The sequence below is a fragment of the Buteo buteo genome, chromosome 2 (assembly GCF_964188355.1).
Source record: "Buteo buteo chromosome 2, bButBut1.hap1.1, whole genome shotgun sequence".
In the NCBI taxonomy this organism is placed as follows: domain Eukaryota; kingdom Metazoa; phylum Chordata; class Aves; order Accipitriformes; family Accipitridae; genus Buteo; species Buteo buteo.
Genome location: NC_134172.1, coordinates 62,089,706 through 62,103,675, shown reverse-complemented (window position 1 = coordinate 62,103,675; position 13,970 = coordinate 62,089,706). Strand labels below are relative to the sequence as shown.

Below are 13,970 nucleotides of genomic sequence, written 5' to 3'. Positions count from 1 at the left end.
AAGGCTCCAGCAGTCTGCAGGGGCTTGGGACAAAAGCCACACCAGAACTCCAGGTCACTGACAATTTAAGTCATACTTGGGACTATTGTGGCTAAAGACCTGCCAGACAGTGCTGGCCCATTAAGGGGGATATAGCAGCTGGCACAAGGGTACAGCCACAACACCTTCAGATGCTGTTACTCTTAAGCTTATTGTATCCTGCCGAGCCCTCAGCCGAAGGAAGGAAGGTCAGACCACAGGCGCTGTTAAATCATCATGTCAGAAGAACCAGTCACGAAGGAACACAAACAATTTCACTCACCCTTGCCCAATCTATGACCTAATCTTCTCTATCCCTCTCTCCTACAATAAATAACAAGCTTGAAACAGCAAATCTTTAATGCTACCCCAGACCATCATCCATTTGGCCCATGACAAGATAAAAGTATTTCAACAAGGTGAGCATGTATGATGCTTCCTCCTGTGCTCTCAGGCTCCAGCATCAGCAGCTCAGTGACTTCCCAAGCTGGACATGACTTACACATGTTGTGTGTTTGTCATGACAGTTTTGTTCTTTCCACCTGTCGAAAAGGCAACAGGCTTCCCTCTGCTGGCATGAGATCCCCAACACGATTCTCACTTGGCTGTACCACCCAAGATGTTGTGCTTACGCTGGAAATGTTAGTGTTAAGGGTCAACTGGGATCTCAAGAGAGGTGTTAGTTTTCTTTTACAGCAAGCACAAAGTTATTTCATGTAACAGATGTGGGTAGAAATTTGGACACAGGTGTTAAATGGCCTGTCTACACAGGATACACTCCTGTGTAACTGTAACTATAGTACAGTAAGCATTTAAAGAACTAACACAGCTTTTGGAGCTAAGAGACTATAAACCCACTTATGGTTACATGGTGCTCAAGGAAGAGGAAAAAAAAACCCAAACGATTTCCCTTGCAAAAACACCTAAACTGGACAAGGCACCCATGTGTGGCCAGGAGAGGGACTTGGGGCGCACGGCAGAGTACAACCACAAGAAAGGAGGAATTGCGGCAAGTTTGCCAGAGGCAAGAGCCAGTGATGACGGGGCCCAGCGCTAGGGCTCCAGCCCCCAGGGAGGCCCCGACGGATCCAGGACACGGCTGTTCCCTAGCCAAAAAAGGAACGGAGGCTCCCAGCCCACAGGCCCGCACTGAGCTCTCGGACACAAGACGCACCAGCTGCAGGAGGGCGCCCGGGGTCCCGCACAGCTCGGCGGAGGCGCCCGGGGTGCAGGCCGCAGCACCCCAACCCTGCCCGGGACGCCGCTCACCTTTGACCCTCCCGCCGTGCCCCATGCGGGCGGGCGCGCGTGCTCTCGCGAGAGCATGAAGACGCGTGACGACCCCGCCCGTCCGCCCAGAGTCTCGCGAGAGCTTGAGCCGCCGCTTCCGGGCGCGTTGTCTCGCGAGAGGCGGCGGGCGCGGGTACGCGGGGCCTTGTCTGGGCCTGTGTCTCGCGAGAGCCCCTGCGCCGGGCGCTGGGCACCCCCGTGCCGTGCGCGGAGCCTGCGAGCAGCGAGACGCGGCGGGCGCCATTTCGGGGAGCAGCCGCCGGTGCTAGAGCCGGGGCCCAGCCCGGGTCCGGGGACTGCCCGCCACGGTTGCGCTGCCCCTCGCCGCCTGCCGCCCTGGGGCCGGCCGAGCGGCGCCGCCCATCTGAGGTTTAGACGCCTGGAGAGGGGCCCCTGAGTCCTCGGGCCCATCCCCCACCGTCAGCGCAGCCAGCGCCGGGACCGGGAGCCGCCGCTGCCGCCGCTGGATCTCGGGCGCCCGAGCGAGGACAGCACCCGCCCGCGGCGCAGGTAAACTGCCGGGCGGGGGGCCGGGCCCCGCTGCCGGGCGAGCCGCGGCCCGGCCCGCGGAGCGCTGCGGCTCTGGCCTGCGGGCGGCCCGCACCCCTCCCGCCGCCATGGTCGCCGCTCCCAGGCGGGGCGGCCTCGTCCTCGACGGCGACCGCCGCCGGCCTCCCCGCTGGCGGCCGCCTAAGTGCTTCTCCGGGGCCGGAGCGCCCGGTGGGCTGCCCCCGCCCCGAGGCCGCGGGCCGGCCGAGCAGGGTTGGGCCGTTCTGTGGCCACGTCGCGGGCGGGTCCGGCTGTCCCCGCCGCGGCGCTGTCCCTCCCGGGCTCCCCCCACGATGGCGCTGTGCGGAGTGACTGGCCCCCGCCGGCGCGGGGGTCCGGCCCTGCAGCCGCCGGCAGGGCCCAGGTGGAGCGGCGGGGACCGGCTCCGGGACTGTGTACGTTGGGAGGCGGGGCGGGGAATGAGGGGAGGGCGCCGGGCCACGGCGGGAGAGCGGCTCTCGGGGCTCGGCGGACGGCGCTTCGGGCGGGGCGCGCAGGGGCTGAAGGCCTCCGGAGGGCGCGGGTGAGGGGCGGTGCTGGGAACGGGTGGGGAGCCCCGGCGGAACGGGGTGGGTGGGTTCTGGCGCAGCGGTGTGTTGGAGAATCCGAGCTCACTACGTTCCGACCGCCTGGGGAGTGTGCGGAGGATTGCGGGTGGGAGGCCGCTGAGCAGAGGTGCTTCTGGCGCTGTGAGCTGAGCTCCCCTGTCGAAGTGTCGACGTTCTCCCTAAACGTTCCTGACGCTTTTCCAGAAGTCTGGTTGCAAAGCGAGAGTGGAGTTGTTTTTTCTTGGATTTTCCAAAGCAAATAATTTCCGGGAGAGGAACTCTTTAAACTCTTTTTATGTGGTATAATACAGCAAAAAGAGATGGAATCTGCCTTCACAATACTGGCTAGATCAGTAGCAGTAAATTTCATGTCCCTTTAGGTTTTCTGTGGACCCACAAAGTTTCAAGTGTAGTTCAGTCCTTGTTTGCCTTGTTTGTTTTGATGTTTTGGGTTTGGTGGTGGTGTGTTTTGTTCTCTACAGAGATGTCAGGCATAGACAGCTTTTTTTGAGCAGGCTGAAAGGCTTTTGGGAAAACTATTTTGAGCTTCTTCAGTGTTTAGTGCAAGATATTTGAGAATCTGTCATGATTTTCTACTCATTTGAAGTTAATAAGGACTTCTATTTGTGATTTTTTTTTTTAAAGAAGAATAACTTTATATGTAGCATTGTCATGCGTTACCTGAATTGCAAAGTCGGTAGTAGGTCTGTGTTATGTGAACAGAAGGTATTCTGATAAAAACATGGTATTATACCAATGAAATTGTTTTGTACAGAGTACAAAGGGCACAGGTTGCATGGGGTGAGACCGAAGGTCCATGTAACTCGGGATGTCACCTGTGATGGCGGCCAACAGTAAATGACTAAGAAACAGAGGGCAATCATACAGTGATTCTACTCTCTGTGTGCTCTTAGTTGTCAGCTAGCTGTGGTTCAGGGTCACAAGGCTCATCTTTGTTTAATGAAAAGCTTTTTCTGTAAACTTTCATGCTTATTTGTTTTGGGTTTTTTGAACGCTGCATGTGTTTTTTTCTTTGTTAGCATCCACAGGGCTCTGTAGTAGTGAATTCTATGGCTAAATGCTGTGTGAATAAGGACCTTTGTTTTGAACCGACTGGATGATAGTTCATTCACTCTTGTTATTTGGGTAAATGCAGTAATAGTCATTCCCTATTCACTTTTCCATGCCACTCATGATTTGGTGGTCTATTATGGTCCCCATTCACTCCCCCTTTGGCTGCCTCTCTTCAGGATGAAGAATTCCACCCCAGGTGTAGCTGGATATGTTAGCTAAATTACACACATGAAAATGTAATTGTGGGTGGGAGTTATCACTGGTGGGAGTTTTCTTGTAGAATCCTGGGTTTGACCTGGTGCTTTTTCATGGTCCTTAATAATACTGATCTACCAAAGGACCCAGGAGAGGCATGTAAAGAACACGCAACATTCAGTTCATAGCAAATACTGGTAGAGCAGTGATGAATTAAATCATATGTGTGTATGTAGATGACTTAAAAAGCTGAATGTAAATACTCTAGTAAAAAGTAAAATTGATCCATTACACATAAACTAAGGCTGATCATATTTGTAAGTGATAGCACTATAGCCCAAGAGTTACCACCTCTTGAAAATGAGGTTAGTGTGCCTTGGTTAAGTAGTTGAATATGCACTTCCAGTGCTTTGATATTGCTAAAGGATTGTATTAATGGGTGATGATCAGATATGGGTGGGGGAGTGACTTGATTCTTACATGTTATGCAGCTCTGGTATAATGTTCTTGGTTATGAATGAACAGCTTAAAGGATCTTGAAATGTTGGAGTGATTTCATTATGCTGGCCAAGTCTCTGGACAGCACAGTTCCTGCAGCAATGCCTGTAACCAAGGTGCAAGAATTAACCTTTATGATTAAAAATCCATTTTATGGCACACGTGCAGGAAAATCTTCACTCTTGGGCTATCTGTCTTGGATCTAGAGGTCTGTCCATTTTTGAGCTTAAGAAAGAAAAAGGAGGGAAACTTTTATGAAGAGACTTGAGCAGGTTGAGTCTCTAGACTTCAGTGCAGAGTGTCTTGAGAGGTTCTTAATAGCATACCTACATAGGGAAAGGAAATCAAATGTCAAAAGGAGTCAGTATAATAAACACAAAATTACATGAGGGGGTTGAAGTTGAAAAATAAGAGGCACAATTTAAAAAAAAAAAGTTTGTGGTGACTAGTGCTATGTGGCATGGTGGATCTTTTTTGTCTGAAACCTGAAGTTCCAGACTGGGTGGATCTTGTGTATGCTTTAGTAGCTCTTAATGCTTGATTGATAACTCTTTCTTCTGTGGCCCCCATTATGCAGGAGGCCACATTTCTGAAAGGACCATGGTGTTCACTTGTAAGTCTTCAGATTAGTAAATGTGATGGTAGCAAATGTAGGAAGCTGTGAACAGGTTTGCCTGAATGTTTGTTCTGTGTTCTTCACATGTCTCTCTGGGGTCCTTTGGTCAAGCTCTAGTACTTCTCAAGATGGCCACTAGACCTGTGTTTCTGTATCATAAATAATCTGTGCTCTTTGTTTTGAAAGAAATAGATGTAATACCTCTGGGGTTTCCACTGGCTAATTGTGTTCAGTAGCGTTTTGTTGTTCGCAGCTGTAGTTGCTTTGTGTCACATTATCATCTCACTCAGCAGAGCTTCATTCCAGTTCTTATTGGAAGTGTCTTCTGAGATGCTGATCTCTGAATTTGAGCAAATGCAGTGATGGCTTCTTGAGCAAAAGCCTTTGGAATATAAAGTCCAAGAATGTTTTCCATCTCAGGTGGATTTTGCTTCTTCTTTCAGGTGTCCTGAAAAATGGCTGATGATATTGATATTGAAGCAATGCTTGAAGCTCCTTACAAGAAGGTGAGAAAAATGTGCCAGTGAGGTCCTGTTTACCTTAATTTAGCATTATTCATGAAACTACTGCTGAACTGTAAACTAACATCCCTGGAGCCCTCATGATTTATCTTATTGGAGATGCATTACATGTAACTTACAAGTAAATATATACTGTTAATGTAATTATATTGTGCAGTAGTTTCACTTCAGCGTGATGAATAAATGCCCATCTATCTCTCTTTGTAGACTTGCCTAACGATATCTCACCTCTACTCCCATGAATTCACCTTTGATTCCAGTGTGAACTGTCAATCATAAGGTAGTAATTGAGTGACGTATCGCTGTACCGTGGTCCCCTAGGTTTAAAAAGAAAACAAACCAAAACCAAAACCCCAAAACCAACCAAACAAAAAAACCCAAAACAAACAAACAAAAAAAAAACAAAACCAAGAAACCAAAAACCTCTCCTAAAATTACCAGGTCCAGTTTGGTATAGCAACAAGGTGAATGCAGTGGTTTGGGAAAACAGCAGGGTTCCAAGAATAACCTTTTCACCAGTCCCATGGCAAGTAAATATTTGAACAGTCTGCTCAGTGCAAGAAGAGAGACTTGCTTTTAATGCAGAAGACTGGTGGTGGTTAATCTTTTAACAGGGCAGATGGAAATCTATTGCTGAGTGAACGAATTTACGGAAATTCTTGGATCCCTGAATAGAATGTTCTTAGCAAGTAAAAGACAGTATCACAGTCTGCACTGCCGTTCTAAAAGAAGCTCTTGTATTCGTCTGTCCTAGTTGTTTAATTAGGAAATGTCAATTTTTATGCAAAATTTTTATCAATTAGTGTAGTGATGTGTTTTACCTAAACTAGCAGCAAATGAATACTGTCTTTTTTTGGTTTTCACCAAATGGTGGTGAAGTGTTAACTTTATGCATGCTTTAGCACTGGTTTCACAAGAAATGTATATTAAGTTAAAGTTGCTTAGGAATTGTACTTTTGATGTAACTGATGTGATTAAACTGTAAAGCAAGTATATAAATTATATAGCAGCTATTGTTAGTCTATTCTGCAGTGTTTATTCCAACCATGTCATGAATTTTGGATGAGCACTTGTAAGTTTTAAGTGGTATATTTAGTTTATGTAATATTTAGCAGTTACATTAAAATCTTGAAGAGACATTTGTAAATTGTTATGTTAAAATTCTTGTGTCCTGGTTTAACATGGATATTTTCCATGTAAACAGGTATGGAAATAGGGAATGTTTAGGCTGGACTGGTGGATTATTGATGACTTTCTTGGGAGTCGACGTTACTAAAGCAGTGTGAATCCCTGTTTGCTTCAGGGCGAGATGTGTGACAGAGGTGACATCAAGCTCTTACAACCCTTCAACGAAAATGAGCGAAGATCTCGGGAATGGCATCGGTCACAGGAAATCGATAGTGGCTGGCTGCTAGCGTAGCCACTGGGGCTTAGGCAGAGATATAGCCTTGGTACTGATCAAAGGGGCACACAAACCTGAAACTTCCTCTTACATTTTATAGAAATAACATTTAACCACTTGAGTGCTGAATTCTGCAGGATAACTTGCTCTCTAAACCATGTAAGGAAGTATCTACAATTTAATATATACTTTTAAATGATCTAAGTCTTGTATTTTATAATTGTATGACTTAAATTTAAACAGCAAAGTGGTTAAACATGCTACCTAAATTTTCTAAAGCTTTCCACATTAAACTGTAAACAAGTAATTTAGTATTAAAATTTTTGTTTTGTATTTTCTTATTCCTATTCCCATTACCCTTTGACCACTTGAAATGTTTCCGCTTCGTCCTCACGATGTTCTTCTATCAACCCTGCTTAGGATGAGAACAAATTGAGCAGTGCCAATGGCCATGAAGAACGCAGCAAGAAGTAAGTATTTTCTCAATTCTCTACATTTGGGGGGAGGCTGCTGATTTTTGTAAAATTGTGAATGCATGTGAGTAGTGTTTAGGGAAATAAAATGGAAAAGCTTGATATTTGCAATTGCTGCAACTACAGCAATTATGAAATTTTCTTTAGTTTACAAATGTAGTTACGCCCTTGTTGCTGATGTCATCAAAGTTGTAGGGACATTTAATATTAGCATCGAATAAAAATACAGACTTGGTAGGTTCAGCATATTTAATTTCTTTTTTGTTGTTTCAGCAATGCAATGGATTTTTGCATTTTAAAAATGCATTTGGTGTAGAATTTTATGTGATTTGGAACAGTTCAAAGCATTTAAAGATACCAGGGCTTTTTTGAAAAGGTTTAGGGTGCTTCTACCCTCTGCGCTGCTTTGAAAATTTCTAAATTTTTTGTTTCTAATCTAAACTTTATACAATTATACTATAACAAAGAACTAAAGTAGGAGCCCGCCTTCTTCAGGAAGCATAATTCCAGGGAATAATAATAATTCCAAGAATAATTATGGATTTGATAGTTGAGTAAACAGTAACCAGTGTGTTTTTGTAATATACAGCTAACTTAAGAAGTCAGCATGTATGCTGTTGTCATCTGAAATCATACAGATGAAATGCTGAAGACATCCAAAGAATGTTTCTTTCCAGGTGTATAAATATTTGGGAAATTAGAAGTTCAGTTCCAGCATCAGACTTATATTGGAATCTAATAATCTAAAATTGATTACACCTTATATCTGCGTTCTAGACAATACTGTGAACATCGTTCTCATGCTTAATACTGAGACTTATAAAACCCCATCAAAAGCAGCTGCTCCCAATATTTTTAAGTTCTGAATTTTTATTGCTTTAAAATATATATACATGGCGTGTAAAACCCTACTTTTGTTTGGATGGCTAGTCTCAAAGTATAAACTGGGATCTGAAAGAGAAGTGGTGCTATTTACATTTTAGAATTGGTTCTGAACTTGGTTCATGGTAGAATGATGAGAATACTAGAATGTATTTCAGTTCATGTCCTTAGTTGCTGTAACGTCTTCAAGACTAAAGCAATAACATTTGTTATATTTCTGTCCATGGTCCCATTTTCAGGTTGGGCCTGTATGCTCTGAGTTTGTATTTCTAATTCAGAAGAACAGTAAACTAAGTTTAGAAGAAAAAAAATTGTATTATTGTAAAATAGAAGAAAGTCAAGGTGTTTGGCTGCTGTTGTTTTTGCAGTGTTGTTTGTTGTGTGGAGTTTCACCTCTTTTTCTGCATTCCTAATTGTACCCTCATGCCTGTTCAGAAATGTTGCTCCTGTGGTGTCTCCCCATTTCAGTTTTCGAGTTAGCAATTGCTAGAAGGTTAGTTATTCTTGTACTGCAGTTCTCTGATAGTATGTAGTTTTTGTCCCAGAATTTTGATTCCATACAGCTGTTGTTCACCTGTTTTGTATGTGATTTGTGACAGTGTACTTTGTTGCTGAAGACTGAGGTGTATATAGGCAAACATCAACAACTAAAAAATACTAGATTCTGTGTGCAGCTGGTTTAGCAATGGGAAGGATTAAGAATCTGCAGTTTTACTAGATGTCTGTACTGTATGTCCAGTTTAATCATGATTGGAAGGTGGAACGCAGATCTTGACTATGAGGAGTCTTTGCATACAAAGAGGGTTCAGCTCACAGTTGGATAGTGAATAGTTGCTATTTTTATTGAAGACTAGCTGCAGTTATTAGTTACTGGTACTGGCCAGTATATTGAGCTACAGGTAGTATTTTTCAGAGCTATTGCGATAGTGAATGTTTGAGGGTTTTAGCTTAAGGAAATATTGGTAAGTGATGGATCCTAGGTGGGAGAGACTATGTGTGCCCAGCTGTCACAGACTGCATTACAGTAGGATGTTAAGTGATGTTGGTGCAGATCATTCTGGATGGTGTCATCTTATCAGGGATTGTGAAGCTTCTGAAAATCAGGTTTTGACACAGCAGCTTCTCTGTCCATACAAAAATATTAGAGAAACTGATGGAGTATTGTAGATAAATAATAAAGTAAAAATGGAATATTCTAGTTTTTAGAACCAAATCACAAAATGTTTCTCTTGAGATAAATACTAAGATAGTTTTAATGCGTTTTCCTAGGTGGAGATTGGGGAGCAAAAGCTGCTAGTGATGATTAGACTCAGATGTGGTAGCTGAGAGATTTTTTACTTTAGTAATTGAAACTAACTAGAAGTCCTTGTTTACACATGGCTGTAGAAAGTAGCAGGGATGAACTTTTTTAAAAAGGGGTAGTGGCATACAAAGGTTTTAAATGTATGAGTGACCATTTTGAAAAAAAGATGGTGTATGTAATCAGAAGACCCAAAAGGAGGAGAGGAAAAATTCAATAGCAAAGGATGTTTTGAATTTTGAAAGTTTAGCAGCAAAGTTGGTTATTCACAAAATTTAGTTTGAGGTAAATTACTGACTGAAGTAATGGCTTGAGCATCTGCTTAACGTGTTATATACATATGTATATATTTAAAAAACTAGGAGACTAAGTTTTTATGGTCAAAGACTGAGATAGAGGGGAAAAAAATTTGCAAATAACCCAAAAGTAGCCTGCCAAGAATGGAACAGTGGCTCATTGGTTTTCAAATATGAGGTATAATTGACTTACAGATTTTAAAAGTTTACATTTTCTAAGTAAATGGTTAAAATTATGAAACTCTGCAGTGTGCCCCAAACCTGTAAGATCTGCAGACTTAAAGCAAGTGACTTATGAGTGGGAGTAGCAAGTAGGAAGCAAAACTCTTAGGCACTGTGTTATGACTGATGGCAGGGAGTAGCAAGAGAAAACCGCCTTCCTTTCCCTCAGACTTGCCTCTTCCTTTCTATTGTTGTTGTGTTTTGTTTTACTTTGCTGTAAAAATAAAATTTATTTTTGGCATCTTGATAGTGTATTTAAAGTATGTTTGAAAGAGACATTAAGTACTGCATTTAGTATATACTAGATCTAATGCAGGAAATATTTTTTCAGTCCTTTTAGTCTTCCTTGAAGCATTCCTTAGTGATTACAAAATTTAAAGTAAAAAAGTGCTTTGGAGCACTTTGTTGCCCATGATAAATTTTGAAAGATTGCTGACATGCTTAACCACCCATTTAACAAAGTAAATATGTATAAATACCAATGTCTTTGACATCAGGTTAGAGGAACTATGGAATGTGAGGTACATAACACTGAATGTGTGTAACAAAAGCTGTATTTTTCTTTCTCAGGAGAAAAAAGAGCAAGAGCCGAAGTCGAAGCCATGACAGGAAGAGGAGCAGAAGTAAGGAACGCAAACGGAGCCGAGATCGGGAAAGGAAAAAGAGCAGAAGCCGGGAAAGGAAACGGAGCAGAAGCAAAGAACGCAGACGCAGCCGTTCTAGAAGTAGAGACCGCAGATTCAGAGGCCGCTATAGAAGTCCCTAGTAGGTTATGTAGAGTTGCATGTGTGCTGCTTCAGTGTATGATGTGGAAGCTTAAAGTTTCACTCTCTGCTTTCTAAATTGGTCATTAATCATCTCAAAAAAAGGTGAGAGGTTAAGGTTGAAGAGTGTCAATAAATACGGAGTGAAAAAGAGGAGGACAGTAACATATCCAGTTCCTCCTAGTTTTCATTCTTACCCGAGCGCAGAAAAATGCAAAAGCAAGTGAAAGAATGTGTACAACTGACTGGAAAACAAAGTTTATCAGAAAGTTAAAATAACGAGCAAGTTTTCTGTGTGTCCCAACTGTCTTCAGTATATGAACCTGATGGTTTAACTGTCAAAAAATGAATAGTGGTCTATGACTTTGGTTACAGGCTCATACGGCCTTTTGCTTCTATTACTAAAGGTTTTTACTTGGTTGCTGCTCTTAAACACTTACAGCATAAACTCTTCCTGTGCTTATGCATCCAAACTGGAAGTGTCTTGTCTTAGTAATGCCCATGCATTGCGTATTTGCCCTGCTTTTTCTCAAACTTGTTTAGAGGCTGTGGAAGAATTCTTCGGTTCCTCTTGGATCTTTGGCTTGTTAAAACTTCTGCTATAGGTAGTTCCTGACATTGGTAAATCATTTCTCAAAAAGTATCTTTTTATAGATATTTATTCTATGTTTCTGCTGTTTTGTATTCCTGCCCTCCCCTTTGCTCGTCATCACCTCTTTTTGCCTTCAAAGAAGTGGAAAGACAGTGAGAACTGGGCTGTATGCTTGGCTTTCATTGATTACCCGAGGCTGCTGTTTGTACTGCTTTTGTCTGGGTCTCATCTCAACTGTTTGTCAAATCTCAGAATGCAAGATCATGTCAGAAGCAGGCATTTGAAAAGGATGTATTTTTTTAGTGTGACATGTAACGTCATCTGCAGTGGAGAAATCTCTCTCAAGATGTTTGGGAAGACAGTGTTTACCTTCTGATAAATTGCAGGCTTGTACAGTTTTCTGCACATGAATGTTTTTCTAGGTGGCTCGGTCCTAATCCAGGGAATGCATTCCTTTTGGTACTCTTGGAATGCAAACAAAAAATGCCTGAGGTCTCAGGGTCTCATTTTGCACTAAGTCACCTGGATGTTGGCATTTTCATAATGAAAACGTACTGCAACTCCTGGCTCTGCTAAGATGCAGTGGCATCCTGTGCTTCCATCAGTCCTGTGTACTTGGGGATCATAGAGCACATCAGCCCTGCTTTTATTTTGTCTCAAGTATCAGGCCTGTCAGAGCCTCTGTAAAGCTGCTCTGGGCTTCAGCTCTGAAGATTTCAGCTGTGCGCAGTTGGCATGTTTTCTACAGCTCTTTGGCACCTGTATCATTACAGTAGCTTGTTGGGTTGTGCCAGTGCCACTGTTGTGGCTGTAGGCTGCCTCATAAACAGAGGACCTTGATCAAGATCTTCAGCCTTCCATATGCAGAGCCTGCCAGTCTTCTCACCTCCAACGTGGTGGTGTGTGGAAAGGGTGTCCTTGATCTCATCACTTGGTTGGGAGTTGCTGCATTTTCCTAGCTGCTTCAGAGGGTTTTGTTTTTTGTTTTTCCTGTCATTGCTGGGTGAGGAGGTTCTTTACCTGGAGAAATTTGGGAGTCAGTGTTCTGGTCTTCCAAAATAATTTTCTCAAGTAGAGGTTGAAAATATGGCTGTTACTACAATAACCCATGCCTGTTTTAATGCATCCACAATATGTTGTGCCGGTAAGGTAAATGATTGCAAGGGGTCTTTTCGATTGTTCTGATACTCTTCCATAGGTGTTCTGGGCAATTTCTCTGGTATTGAGAGACAGGGAACAAAAAAGCGAGATAATCTAGTATCCCCTGAGGATACGAGGTTGTGCTTATTGGTTTGGAAGCATTGTGTTCTCTGCTTCAGTTGCTGAATTGTTGCTTTCATTTAACCAAGTAGAAGTTTAGTGTTTAAAATAGTTTAGTGGAAGACTGGTATAGAACAACTATGTACATCCCAGAGGCATTGGTACTGACTGCTCTGTAGCCAGTAGTTGACTGTCGTTCACTTGCGGCTCATGGATGATGCTGTTGAAGTGATACACATGCTAATGCGATTCCAAAATTCTAGTTTTGGCTCAGAAGTTGTGAAAGAGAAGGACCTCAGAAGATACGAGGGAGAAGAACTCTTCATTTCCTGTTCAGGACTCTTCAATGCAGATACTTGCCTTTAAAAGCTGCATAACAGGTGCTGACTTCCAGAGAAACACAAGTTCTGGAGGTGAAGCCCCCTGCATCACTGGACTCCTTTGGATCAGATACCTTTGGATCTTTCAAAAATGGTGCTTCCATATGAAGAAAGTGTCTGTAGCAGTGCCATCAGCTTAGTATTTCAAAAGTAACTACCTGAATGCTCTTCTTGGCTGGAGAATTTGAATCTGGAATCTCATCTTGTGGGACTGTTCAGACAGTTCTGAGTTGGTGTTACTGCAGGCAGGGTTGTAGCTGACTGCAATATCTAGTTTGAATGCTTTGTGGCTGTTTTTTTCTTTTCTTTTGTTTTTTTAAATTTGTGTCTCTGAAATACTGAGAAGTCAGTCTAGTGTGGGTAATTCTGAAGGAAAAGAAGTGTGCCACAGAGAACCTGAGGACTTTGAATTTGTCATACTTAAGCATAAGATAGTAATTCAATGGTTTGATTTTTTAAAATTGGGTGACTGGCTTGCATTGCTTAGTTTTCTCAGGGTTTTTTAATGTTACTTGTCTGGCATATCTTGCCCCTTAAGTGTTTTACAGTTTTTGGGTCTCTTAGGAGAAAGGACTTGACCAAGTATTCTTGCTTAGACATCTGTCTGACAAATCCCAACTACTGCTAATGCACAGTACAAGTCCCTTAGACTGTCCTGTTGCTATTCTGGAACCAAGAATTTGGGCAAAGCTGCTGGGAAAACAGGGTTATTCTGCGAGAACTGAAAGTTAGTTCATCGTGATTCTCCTGAACTTTGTTTGCTAAAGCTTGCCTTGTCTCAAACTCTTTTAGTGGAGTCTTAGATAGGACTGAGCAGGTGAAAGCTAGTATTTTACTGGCTATCTTCTGACCTGACTATTGTTCTTGGGCCATGTGGCATCATGTAGGTTTAGGACAACATGTACCTAGCTGTGCTCTGGCTATATACAGGACTTAGTGCATTTGGTTTATGAAGAAGGTAACCCCTAGACGTAAATTGCGTGTGACTTGGTGCTTCCATACGTGATAGCGGGAACTGGGCAACAGTTGCAAAGAGTTCTCAGGCAGTAGAAGGAAAGAAGAAAATCCCCCTGAGATCTACAGCTGTACA

General features: G+C 43.1%; 1 protein-coding gene across 6 annotated transcripts in view; it reads left to right on the top strand.

Moving 5' to 3' along the window:
* Positions 1-1,504: 1,504 nt before the first annotated feature.
* The window catches only part of RBM39 (RNA binding motif protein 39), a 33,441-nt gene continuing 20,975 nt past the window's right edge, over positions 1,505-13,970 (top strand). For 2 of the 6 annotated variants that reach the window (XR_012654418.1, XM_075057546.1), the window contains exons 1-4: positions 1,505-1,818; positions 5,232-5,294; positions 7,132-7,181; positions 10,455-10,649. Coding sequence is in view for 3 of the 6 variants with exons in the window: in XM_075057546.1 (XP_074913647.1) it covers positions 5,244-5,294; positions 7,132-7,181; positions 10,455-10,649 (296 nt within the window). In the remaining 3 variants the exon portion in view is untranslated. Of the gene's footprint in view, positions 1,819-5,231; positions 5,295-5,516; positions 6,871-7,131; positions 7,182-10,454; positions 10,650-13,970 lie in introns of those variants that run through there. The other 4 variants (XM_075057556.1, XM_075057535.1, XM_075057576.1 and 1 more) reach the window with 3 other exon arrangements.